Source organism: Dermacentor variabilis, chromosome 6, assembly GCF_050947875.1.
Source record: "Dermacentor variabilis isolate Ectoservices chromosome 6, ASM5094787v1, whole genome shotgun sequence".
Taxonomy (NCBI): Eukaryota; Metazoa; Arthropoda; class Arachnida; order Ixodida; family Ixodidae; genus Dermacentor; species Dermacentor variabilis.
The window spans coordinates 76,431,672-76,444,451 of NC_134573.1; the positions used below are offsets into that span (position 1 = coordinate 76,431,672).

General features: G+C 43.3%; 1 protein-coding gene across 5 annotated transcripts in view; it reads right to left on the reverse strand.

Moving 5' to 3' along the window:
* LOC142584880 (tryptase beta-2-like) overlaps positions 1-12,780 on the reverse strand; it is a 58,810-nt gene that overhangs the window by 30,101 nt on the left and 15,929 nt on the right. For 2 of the 5 annotated variants that reach the window (XM_075695201.1, XM_075695200.1), the window contains exons 2-4: positions 8,104-8,131; positions 5,391-5,518; positions 2,527-2,660 (exon numbers count right to left, since the gene is read on the reverse strand). In XM_075695201.1, the coding sequence (XP_075551316.1) occupies positions 2,527-2,654 (128 nt within the window). In that variant the 5' untranslated portion in view covers positions 2,655-2,660; positions 5,391-5,518; positions 8,104-8,131. The remainder of the gene's footprint in view (positions 1-2,526; positions 2,661-5,390; positions 5,519-8,103; positions 8,132-12,780) is intronic. The other 3 variants (XM_075695203.1, XM_075695204.1, XM_075695202.1) reach the window with 3 other exon arrangements.

The following is a 12,780-nucleotide window of genomic DNA, read 5'->3' on the forward strand; positions in this document are numbered from 1 at the left end:
ATTTCTTGTTATCTTTAAAGTTTCAGCAGCATAGATTATTTATAGTACAACGCATTGTACTATACTGTACTTCCGTACTTCAATACTTCCGTATTGTACTTCTGCTTTTAAGGATACCGCTAAACTGACGCTTGCGAGTACCTGGCAGCTTTATTCATTTGCAAGTTTCTGATGATCCGCACCATGTGTAACTAATTCGCGCATTAGATAAACATACACTTCCACATCTCAAAGAGACTGACTACCAATCAGGAACTCTTCCGTTCTCACGCGAAGGCTGAACAGTAATCAGTCTTCCCCATATTATTCGTAAAATTGCACTTAGACGTCAGCTTTTAAGGTCTTCAGCCATGGTGGTGGGAATGTCATGAATTGTTATGAACAAAAAATATCATGAATGTAACTCTCCACCAGATTTCGCCATTCAAGGAAACAGTTTTAACGATGCATGAGTGACTATTAGCTCTACTACAACTAAACTGGTGAAGCGCGTATTTCGATTTCTAGTTTTGCCTGAGTGTGTTCTTGCCCCCTTCATATATTTGACTGCTCTGTTGAATTTCACAGTCACGACGACAGTTGTATACTAACTTTCATTAGTAATTACATTGCGTGTTTCTTTTTGTTTTCCCGCAGGCTGTTTACCCTGTGCACGCGAGTTTGTGAGTTTCGCCGCCCCCCCTCCCCGCCCCTCAATACTGGAAACAGTGCTTTCCTGCTGAAGGGCCAACAGACCTGCCAGTACCTTAATATAAACAAATAGATCTTCAAATGAGAAGTTGCTGAGTCAATGCCCTATTGATTATCCGCTGAACAGGTTGAATGCTTTTTCTAAGCAAGCAGTGAAGAGCATTGAGGAGAAGTGTCTCGCTGCCTGAAACCTCCCCATTTGAAAGGCTTTTTCGATTTTGTTGAGACGAAGACTACCTCCATAACTGCAGTTATCTGCATGCACGGTTATATGTAATGCATGATGGCCGCATCCTTTATATTCTGCGGACTTCGGAGTCACCTTAGTGAAGGTACGAATGGGATCACCTGTTTAGTAATATTTTCGAAATTCAGCATGTTTTCGGGGCCGACGAAAGTCGAGTGTTGGCCTGATTATATTTGGATTTACAATTTCCGATACTTTGTACATTGACAAATGCAAGCCCAACTAATGGGCCTGCAATTCAACACTTCTCGCTCGTCTCCTTTCTTATGGATTAATATTGCCACGCTTGTTTTACATGTCCATTCCATAATCATAATCATCATCAGATAGAGCGCCCATTACTACGCGTGTTTTACGGGTTCATTTCATAATCATCATCATCTGATTCGGCGCAAATTTTTTGAACTGGTGGTGGGTAGAAGACGTGAACGACTTTGGTTGTTGTGGCCGTTTCAGTAAAGGCGCCTTTCGCTGCCAGTGGACTTCTCTCGCTTTCCCTCCCCAGACAGTATGACTTTCGCACTATCCCCAAATATTTAGTAGACTTGAAGTCATGGTATTAGTTATAAAGGGTAGCAAGCATTTCGAGTAAAATATTACAGCTATATTTTGTGAGATGGACTCTCATATAGCCACCTGCCGCATTTTTTCTTACCTTGCAAAACCATAATAAGTTTATGAATATGAATTTACTGAACTTTAATATTTATTTTATACTAATAAGTGGCCTTCGTTAAGTGATAGGCACTCTATAGTTTAGTATGAATTTTTTTCCTGCCCTAGTGAATAATCGAATTTACTGACCATATTTTTAGGAAGAGGTGACAGCGTACATATGGTTCCTAATAATAAGAACTTTTGTTTTGCGTACACAGTTTTAAACAGTTGTTTACTGGCGCCGCTTTTTTCTCAAATGCCATGACTGTAAATATTCCTTATTTTCGTGACGTCAATCACTTTTAACATTTCAGCAAGGAGGCTCTCACAAAACGTTGAAATTGCATGAACATAGCACGAACCTTACCTCAATATGATCATGAGATTATCTGAAGCCATCAATAGCTTGTTTGGGTAATATAAGTGCTTAAATATCTTTATGAATCTTTTTCAATGAGCTTTTCTGTTGACTTGTGCAAGTGTTGATGTCGACAGTTTTTCTTCTCGCTACCATTTGGCGTCTGTAGCCCCTCTGTCAATGCCCATGTAAATTAGGCTGCAGCTTATTATCCAAACATTAATTTTGCGTGCTTCTTGACTGATAGGTACAGCCCACATCGAAAGTACAAGAATCGCAGTCTCTGAGAAAGCATTGTGTTGCCGTAGACAGTAAAAACGTAGACGACTGCATTGTTCACTCATCTTTGTACGTACTGAGAAATTTAATGCTAGGCTGCGTTCTCAGAGGGTATGCGAGGTGATAGGCGTCTGTTATGACGACTCAACGACATAGCCTCAAAACTACATTCAGGTTCATGAATGCCCATCAATACACATCAATCCTTATGAAAACCTCATCAATATCGTGGCAATCAATCCATCTTTGAACCATCAACGTGCAAGGCGTGCTGAGGTCGGCCTGGACCGCTTACGCTCTCACTTCTCCGGTTCTGTCGACGATGTCGAGGCCATCCTTGTGGCAGAAGGCACTACGCTCCATCAAGAACACCTCGAAGGTCACCTGGATCCGCGCCATCTCCTGGAGCACGTTGTTGCCCATCTTCACCTGGACGTCGCAAGCACATGCGAATGTGGTATTACCTGGGATCGATAAAGGCTCGGTGATATCGAAGGTATGCTTATTTTGTTTTCACGTAAAATATATCTTTTGGCTATCACTAATCTGTTACTAAACACCCTCAGAAGATTTCAGGTTGCAGTGACGCTGAAGAGTTGAAAGCTGCGAACAGCGTAACTTTGTAATTTTCCTCTTTATTGCGAGGACCAGCTAGCGTGTTTTAAAGATAATTGCTGATAGTCTTCACCGGTTATGGATTCTCAGAAAACTGTTACGTGAGTGAGATTTCGCTCACTTCAATGAAGGATGGGAGTGTTATATTGTTATTGGTAGTCTTAATTTCGAACATAGCTTCTTGAGTTTATATGGTCATTGTTTCTTGGCTTTAAGGTATAATGACTGGACTAAATCAATGCTTTCTTTTATTGTCATTCTACAGCCAAAGCCCATAACGTACAACACGTAAATCGAAATAACACTGTCTAAACCAGAAAGCTGCCCGTAAGAACCGATTATTTTTTTGTTTCAAATAAAAATCCTGGCTTGCTATAGACTCGTTACCGTGAATCTTAAACTTCCAAAATGTGTGGGCCATTCCGTCTGGGGAAGATAAATTTTTACAAAGAATAACCGCCTATGTCGCGTTTTATTTATTGGTGCATGTAACACGAATTATTTTTACATGAATTTTTACGACGTATTGCAAAAGATAGGAATGCACTTCCGTATGATATGGTTTCCATTAATAACAATGATAATTTTCGAAATGCCCTAGCTAACACTGTAGAGTAGCAAACATTTCTACTAACTACTGTTGGCTGTTTCCTTTTTAATGTTACTTATATATGTCACGTTCTAATAAAGTATTTATCGTACTTTCAGCTAACATTGCATAATTAGGAAATATTGTGTGTAAGCTCGTAATGTATTTCATGCTTATGTCTTCTATAGCCCACTTCTCTCTCTAATGCCGAACGGCCCTGAGGGTAAATAAACAAATAAATAAATACTCAACCTTAATATTTGCACAATAGCTGGCTGGGCTGTAAATTATTATCCGTATCTTGGCCATAATAGCGTTTTCTCTTGCCTTCAGTTAGCGACTGGTGCGTTCTGCTTTTTCACGTGATTGCAATGGCTTGGATTACAGAAGCACCTTGATTTCGCTAGCTAATACCATCTCTAAATAAGGTTCCGGAATAATATTATTATTCATACATAGCAGGTAGCGCTAGACTTCTTACTGTTCGCACTTGTGAAAAATAAAATGTATAGGTAAGCGTCGTGTAATTAGCATGTAATACTAAATTTAATGCGTTTATGTTGGACTATATGACATAATAGGAAGGCGTCGCAGATGTGAGCCTATCTTCCACCCACTGAGTTGAATGAAACGTTGCTGAGGCCAGTGGCCACAATTTACCGCTTGTGCCGGTGACCTAAGCACATTGGGTGTATACGGAAAGCATAAATGTCAACAAATAATAAGTGATTGACAGAGCCTTATATCCACAAAGTGTATTCGTAATGTCTGAAATGGCTATTTCATAGAAATCGTCGCCAATCAAACACATCTTCACTATGAAACGGGCGTAGTGAGACAACTATATTTGCGTAGCTTCACCAGTGTTGTTTGCTTAGAATGAAATAGAGTACAGACAAAACAGCTTTCCCTGTTCCCTGCCGCATCTCGAGTTTTCGTGTTTCACGTCCCATTAGCACTAGAACGCTGAAACAGATATTTTCATTAGCAATTACACATTGCTCACCCTAGACAATTATGAGAAGAAAAAAGAACAGTAAGCTTAGCAAAGTCTGCTGACGCGGGCTGCAACAGGGTGAAGCTAGTTAAATCACGAGGATCACCTCGTATACGCTTTTACATTACGCGATACTTTCGTAATCATTCGAAACCTAAAAATTGTTATTGTGTGTCATTCGCTGAGATGTCAAAGTGGGTATATCGTGCTGTTGTAATTCATGTATTGTACAAGCCAATTCTTATAATATTGTGCACGCCCCTCAGCGTTACATGTGTAATGGGATTTACAAAAATATATCGACGTATCTCACATATCGAAAGGGATCATTCGACAAGGAAATTAAGCTTCTTTATATGTAATTCCTGTATCAAATACACTACTGTGGCTACCTGTTTTGTAGACATTATCTACATGCACCAAAACTCTCAGGCATTTTATGCTCACGCCTGCTAGGAGGGTTATACAGGGGGACAGCGCAATCTGAACCAAAACAAGAACTCTGTCAAAACTCACCAGTATTGTGACAGAAAAAAATTGAGCTCCGCGTCTGAAAGGCTGGAGTTACTTCCTCTAACTATGGCAGAAACTTCACGCTCTCAATGTGCAGAGCGATTCGTAACTTCTCAAGTTTGTTATTTATAAAGGATTGCGACCCATTTTCGAAAGACGCCACACTGACAGCAGGTTAGTTTTCTCAGACACGGGCGAGTATACCAAATCCTCTCGCTGTCAGAACAATTTAGTTCATAGCTGAAGTGGCGTCTTACGCGCACCCCGCAATGTGGTATGGCGTGTCATTTGCCGACAAGTCAAAATAGGCTGCTGATATATCTAAGACGTACTCAAGTCTACTGTTTAGGTTTTCTTTTTTAACGGAAATCACGAATCACTAAGCTGCAGCTACTATCTCCTGTTTCTCAAATATATATTATGGTACATTCTTAGGGCTACTCACCTCAACTTTGTATTGAATTTGTGTGTCTTGTGGGTAATAGTCATCGGGATAGTTTGGACTTTCGATGTAGTCTTCTGTGTGATCCTTCGTCAATGTGATCAGCTTGCTGGGTAGAACATTTACGGCCACTGAAAATGTCCGAGTTTGTTGCCAGTTTGCACTGTAACTTTGCGCTGACTTTCTGTGTAAGTGTGACTAAAGTGAGGAACAGCACCTACAGACAGTATATGCAAGGGTACTCGAGATTCTGAACGCATGATTTATTTTTCAATCAATCAATCAATCAATCAATCAATCAATCAATCAATCAATCAATCAATCATTATATTTCACTTTCATTACAGCATTCTAACTGCAGCATTGCCGCTGCAGCGCCGTCAAAGTCCCAAATTATTATGAGATTTTTAGTGACATCTGCCTGAACGACAGCTTGCGGTGATTTTAAGGTTTTCTTTGCCTCCTCCTTAGTGTTTGGCGCTCGTCATCTACTCGTGGATATATTTGTAGATATGTACGAAAGCTTGGGCCACTGGTAATTTCTAGCTTCTGCTTGTCTAGTAGAGAACTGCAGCCTCTGTGTATGCACCCGAATAACTATCTCACTGCCGGCTGCTGTCTGGCCTAGTAGACAAGTTGGGTCACAGGGCGTGGTGCAGCTTAGTATGTGCCATGACATCCTCTGCACAGGATATGTGCAAGTGGGTGCGTTCCCCAGATTGTATCCATTCTTTACCAATCTCCCCAAATGAGTGTGTCGCTTTGACACAAGCGGCACGAAGCCTTCAGTAACTTTACATACGTGTCGTGTACTTTTTTGCGCATGCACCTCTTTCAGTATTTTGTACCTCGACGATTATTGTACATCGGCTTCTTCCTCGTGACGGAGACAGCAATCAGCTAGCTAACTGCAGGTGACGGGACTGTACTCGTGTCCCTCGCTAATGGTACTACGTTTGTTTGAAATTGCCCGCCTTCTATAAGTTACCTTTTTAGATGTCATGTCCACTTCCTCATATTATCTAGTTTCCTGCCCAGCAGACATGACGACCCCACTTTCGCCTCAACGTCACGCATCCCGCCTGCTGCTCAAAAACAGCCAGCAGCAGCGCGAACAACTTGAGGACTGCGGTGAAGCGCTTGCTTGCACTACCATAGCGTCAAAACGCTTGTGTATACATTGGCCATTATTAAACTCTCTGTAAATATCTTGATGGGGCAGCGCAAGCGACTAACACACAAGGAAGGACAAAAATGCTGGACAGCGCTTGATCGCTGGAAATATTCTCGCGATAGAATGCTCCCTCAACCAAGTTTTGCAACTTTCGGCATACAAAAATTGCTCAAGGGGCCCGACGGGGAAACCTCGAGATGAATTCATACCGACGCCGAGTTGTCACATTTCCCTAAAAAAACTGAGTTTGAGAGCGCAAATGGACAGGACATTAATCCCCGTATTACAGAACTCTATTCAGCACTTCACCTCGGCTCAATAAAGTGCGTAGCAGTGCCGCCTTTCGGCAGAAGCGGTAGCAGCACTTCATTGACAATTATTCGTGCACTGAACTGGGTGCGATGTGATTGGGTGACTTGGAGGCTAAGGGGACATATTCTCGGACATGACAGCACATGACCGGGGTAGTTGGAGGAGTATGGGAGAGGCCTTGGCCCTGCAGTGGGCGTAGCCAGGCTGATGATGATGATAATTTTTGGACAGTCACTTTCAGTGAAACTGTTGCCTTCGCATGACGTGGTGCTAAAACAGCGAATCACGACACATCAGATGACCGTGGCGATAGTATCGCGGAAAGTGACCGTCCCAGAATACATACCATGGATTCGTTCACAATTCAGGATGATTCTTGAGAATGGCCGCATGTTCTTCAGCTAAAAATGGCGCTGTACGCAACTGCGTGGTGTAGAAAGAGCTTTGAGTCGAGGACTATTTGAGTGCCTTTATGACCGGTCCCTTGGCGCTGCAAAAACTCAGGTCTTTAGGAGACACTGACTGTTGTCAACTCACGTTTAGTGGGCCTACTAAACGAGCCTAACGAACATTGATGGGATACTTTTCTGATAGTGCGCTGGCAAATGAGGCTCCAAATTTCTGCCCGTCATTTGCACCTGGTGTGTTCCGAACGCATTTCTACATTTTTCGTGACTATCAGTCTTGTGCTGCTTTTGGTGCATCATACAATTATGTCTTCTGACAAGATGCTGCTTATTTTGGTTATTGAATTGCGGCAAGACAACTAGCGATTGTTAAAGGCACATCATTTGCTTGTGCCGAACTTACTAGTTGTTTTTAAGGTGTCAAACCTCAAAATGTTTTTGGACGAGAATATTGTTCTAGACGTTACTTAGTGCAAATCTCTATTGCGTGCACTTAAGCACTCGCACATTGTTGAAGTGGGCTGCCATTCTTGCCCACCTTCACTGAGAAACGCCTTTCTTTTCAGCGGTGCAGTAGATGGCGTATAATCCATACGTTAAATGTTCCAAAATATTTTTTTTCTTCCATAAATAATAACAGTGCCTGTGGACACATTGTATAATTAGCAATTTTGTTCTACTAAATAGAATTAATTTTTCTCATTCTCCTTTTAGCGCAACCTCAACTCGGCTCGTAAAGTTACAATGGCGGCAATCGTTCAGTTTGCTGTGCCTTAAACAGATTGGCGGGTAAAATGTGTAATCGCAAAATTTGTATGCCTACCTGAGAATATCCACAAGTCCAGCGCTACCTGTGATGTAAAAAGAGCGAAGGAAACTGATGAGAACAGATGGACGTGGTTCAGAAATAATGTAGTTTTAGTATTCGCTCAGGTTACGCTCGAAACATCAGCGTTGCTGTAGAAAGTGCGAATGTTCTTTATCAGCCGTCCACACCAGTCACAGCTACTTTTACCACGGGCTGTACCTTTAACTTTTCTTTTACCGCTTGTGAGGCCATCCAGCTCGGAGTAATAATTGTAAGTATAAGGCTACTTCAATATATTGTGTCACTCATACGATACCAGTGGCTACTTGCCCCCAGGCTACACATACGTATGCAGATCCAATCGCGTCGTTTCACCGGTAACGTGATGAGGTATAAAGGCTATTGACTAGTGGATACCACCAGGTCTTTTTAAAATTGCCGAGTACCGTTCTTTCATCAGCAGATATGTTTCTATACGCTTAATTGGCGAACCCTCTGACTCGACTTCCTGAAGAACAAAAGGCAAGTCTAGTGTGACGTTTTTTTAAGAAACATTCCCGTGGTCACTCCGACTCTGTGAGTATGGTATTTTGCTTGTGAACACGAGGTCCTGAGTTCTACTTCTGGCCGCGCTGGTGGAATTTGTACCAGGGTTAAATGCAAAAACGCTCATATACCTGGATTAAGTGCACATTAGAGAGTGCCTGGTAGTCAAAATTAATGCGCCGCCTGTCACTCATAATCAATTGTGCACCTCATTATCCATGGTGCACTTTACGGGCGCTAAATTCTAGACTGTAAATTTAGATTTGTGTTGGGTACCTGCGTCTAGCAGCTGCCCGAGCTGTATAGTGTGGAGAGGCAAGTCATGTGCAAAGTGCTGGGCCAATTGGACAGTCGTCCACTATCAGAACAAACACCTCTAGGCCAGTGCTTCCAAATGACCTCCGGGCCGAAGGCTTCATTCTGGCTACTGAGATTCCTGCATTCTACGGGCATTCACAATAAAATTTAAGAAAGCCGCCCTGTACTACACTATAGTGTACACGGTTTGTTTGTGCCCATATCTCTTTCTCTGAGTGTATGTATGCTGAGTGAGTGTATGCTGGGAAGGGGTAAAAGTGTGATCAGCGCTTTGTGCATTCGGTATGCTTCGTCTGCCTGAATCTCTTCAGCTGCCTTTAAGATCTTGCTGCTTAGATGTCATAACTTGTGGGCACAAAAAAGATGAACTCAAAACCAAGTTCCTAACGCATATTCGCAGAATGACTTTAATTAACAACATAACAGTTCCACTGCGACATCATGTCGATACCACAGCGCATGCGCTTTAAGTAAATAAGTTCTGTAAAAGTGAGTGACTGGGCTCGCAATAACAAACTTTATATTAGCCCTGAACAAGATATGACCATGCGTATCAGCCACAACAAACCTGCTGCGTGCCCAATCTACATCCTCGGCGGCAACTCTAGAAGACCGTTCGGCCCCTTCCCATTATGGGTGTAACATTCAGTCCATTTTACAACTTTGCCGCACATGTCACCAACACTGTATCTAAGGCTCGTCGCATTCTGGTGTTTGTGTCTCGTGTCTCCCTTCCTTGTGTACCTGAGGTTTTCAGAACACTGCACTTTCTCATTCTGGCAAGGCTTGAGTACTGTCCCCGTACCAATCTCACCACGCTGACAAACTCGAGGTTCCTTAGTGCTGGGCAACACGCACCCTACAGTACCGTCTTTGCGGTCGTCACAAGCTCATGCCAAAACACCTCAGTAAGGCCCTTAAGTGGCACAGCCTGCAATGCCTGAACAACACTGCACTAGTCCGTCAATTTCGCAAGGTGCTTGAAGGCTCTCTTAACAGGACTCTTCTTTCCTTTAGCGCTATAGCGTTAATGGCGACGTGTCGCAGAAAATACGGCGTCGGGCATCGTTTCGGCAAAAATATTTTGGAACCACTCATACCCAGTGCCCCCACGTGACGTGAGAAAGCTACTGAACTAAGTGAAATGTTCAACCTAAAATACACAGAAAAATCGTTATATACGACTTACGCACAAGCTACAGACATGAAAGCGTCGGATTATAAATTGAATAGACGAGAAAACATAATTACGAGAAAACCCAAAGAAATCTCTTCTCTTGCGTTTCTACCATTCACAGACCGGCCACGGCGTCCGCCATTTGTGCGCGACGGCGCTTGAGCATCTAGGGGGCCACAGAGCGGCGCGCGTAGGACTTTGCAATACCTCCACACGTCGCTCGCCTCCACCGCATCGCAGCCCACACAAGAGGCCGCGTCTCTACCAGAAAGCCCGCTTTCGTAGATAGCGTTCGCGGGCCGTGTTTCCTGGTAAGCATTATGGTTACATGCGCTCCAGTTGCCGGGAAGCGTGAGAAGCAGTCAAGGATCTTTCAATGCTACCGGGTTCTACATTTAAAGGTGCAGCTTAAGCATCCTCGATTTTTTTTCACTCCATCTGAACAAGCGCCCAGCAAAACCTGAGCCCCATCGCGCCTGTACAGTTCGACACCGCAACTTCATGCTTATATCTAGCATACAGAGCTACCTTTCCATGCCCCTGGCCAGTCGAACTCCCCTTCATTGCGAAAAGACTAAATTTGCCCTCCTGCGTGTTGTCCACCCATCGACTGCTCTATTCTTGCCCTGTATATGGGGATGACGTGCTCTGCGAGTTGGCAAGGTACGCGCGCGCATGCGTATGTGGTGTGTGTGTGTGTGTGCTTGTGTGCGTGTGTGTTTGAACGCAGATCTTTGCACAATGCAAATTTATGCTCCTTAGGATTTCCTATCACACGATCTAGCGTACGTGCCTCACCGTTTCTTCAGCCTTGCGAGCTGTCTAGAGTGCTATGTTTACCGGTATTACTATTATTATTATTATTATTATTATTATGATTATTATTATTATTATTATTATTATTATTATTATTATTATTATTATTATTATTATTATTATTATTATTATTATTATTATTAATAGAATGATGACTACTACCACGTTGAATGCGCGGAAGCCAGCAGGAAACGTAATTCAAAATAATTGTGGAGTTTCATGCGATCTCACTCTTCTAAAGAGAGCGCCGAAGCTGTATGCTTTCCTCATGAAAATGGTGACGTCTCGAATTTTGCTGAAGCCTTCGCAGAACATGTCTGTTTTGTATATGGTGTAAAATTCCTTCAAGGAACCTTCCTTCTAAGTCTGGCACGATGTGTACGCTATAAATCAGTGAAGACCTTGTTTTCAAGTGTACAAAACACCTCAAACCTTCCCTTTCTTGACGTGCTGATGATATTCCTCCCGTAGTACTTAAGAGGTATGAAAGCGTACTTGTCCCTGTTTTCACAAGCTTCTTCAATAGTTTCCTAACGGTTAATATGTTTTCTAGCACTTCGAAAGTTGCATGGATTTTGCCCGTGCACAAATCGGGTGCTAGAAGTGTGGTTACTAACTACCAGCTCATATCTATTCTTTACACTGCATCAAAAGTGTTTGAATCAGTTTTACACTCCCGGCTTTCTCTTGGTTCTAAGAACATTTTAATAGATTATACCCATGGCTCTGTATGCCAACGACTTAAAGCTATTTGACTGTAAACAGTGTTGCCGACAGGACTGACTTCCACACAGACATTTCTTCTTTCGAAAATTGGTGCAGGAACAATTAGGTACTCTGAAATGCGTCCAGAACTAGGGTATTAAGTTACACACTGACACCCCCTTCACGATGCTGCACTGCCTAGGGTCGATGGAATGAAATATCTTAGCAGGTGCTTCGACAAAATGCCAAGTTTCTTTTCACACGTTAAATATACACAACGTGCCGTTCACGCTCCTAGAATTGTATCTCGTACAGTGGATGAGTTCCACTCACCTGTTCTCTTTCTGCAGTTGTATTCTGCTGCGTGCCTTCCACTACTAGAGTATGCTTCTGTAGATTGGGGTGCAACGTGGAAACATAATTTGCGTTGCTGCCGGTGGTTGTCGGGGCCAGTTTATGTATCGGTCTAAAAGGTCTGCAACAATCCTTACCGACTCACAAACGGCGTGCCGCAACTACCTACGCGGCAGAATAGGGCACGGAGCGCTCCGCATACTCCCCTCCAGGGACCACATAACCCAACGACAAACAAAAGAAGAACCAATTAGGCATATGATAGTATGGACGCCGGGACACACGGAAGTGGCAGGGAACCAAGAGGCGGACAGGATAGCTCGAGGTTACACTTATTACCGAGCATCCAACGTAGGCGACCTCGAGAAGACCGAACCTGTACCTCAAGACTATTCGGCGATACTGAATTACTACAAGGACTGCAGAAAGCGGTATCCACCACCACACAACTCCCTTAGCAGAGAGGACTCTGTCGCGTGGATGCAGCTACAAACGGGCTCGTACCCGAACCTGAATGTACTCAGCAAAATTTATCCCACACAATACAATGACAAATGCCCCTGGTGCCACGAAACACCCCCGCTGTATCACATAACGTGGGCATGCCAGAAGATAGACGGGGTACCCGTTATACCGAACCCGAGTGCGGAGCAATGGGAGGGAGTGCTCTCCAACGATCGCCAGGTCGACCAATAAGGTCTGATTCGGCGAGCACAACTGGCAGCAGCATCCAGCGGAGCCCTGGACTAAGGGCAACTGACCGTTTTGCTAGAAGA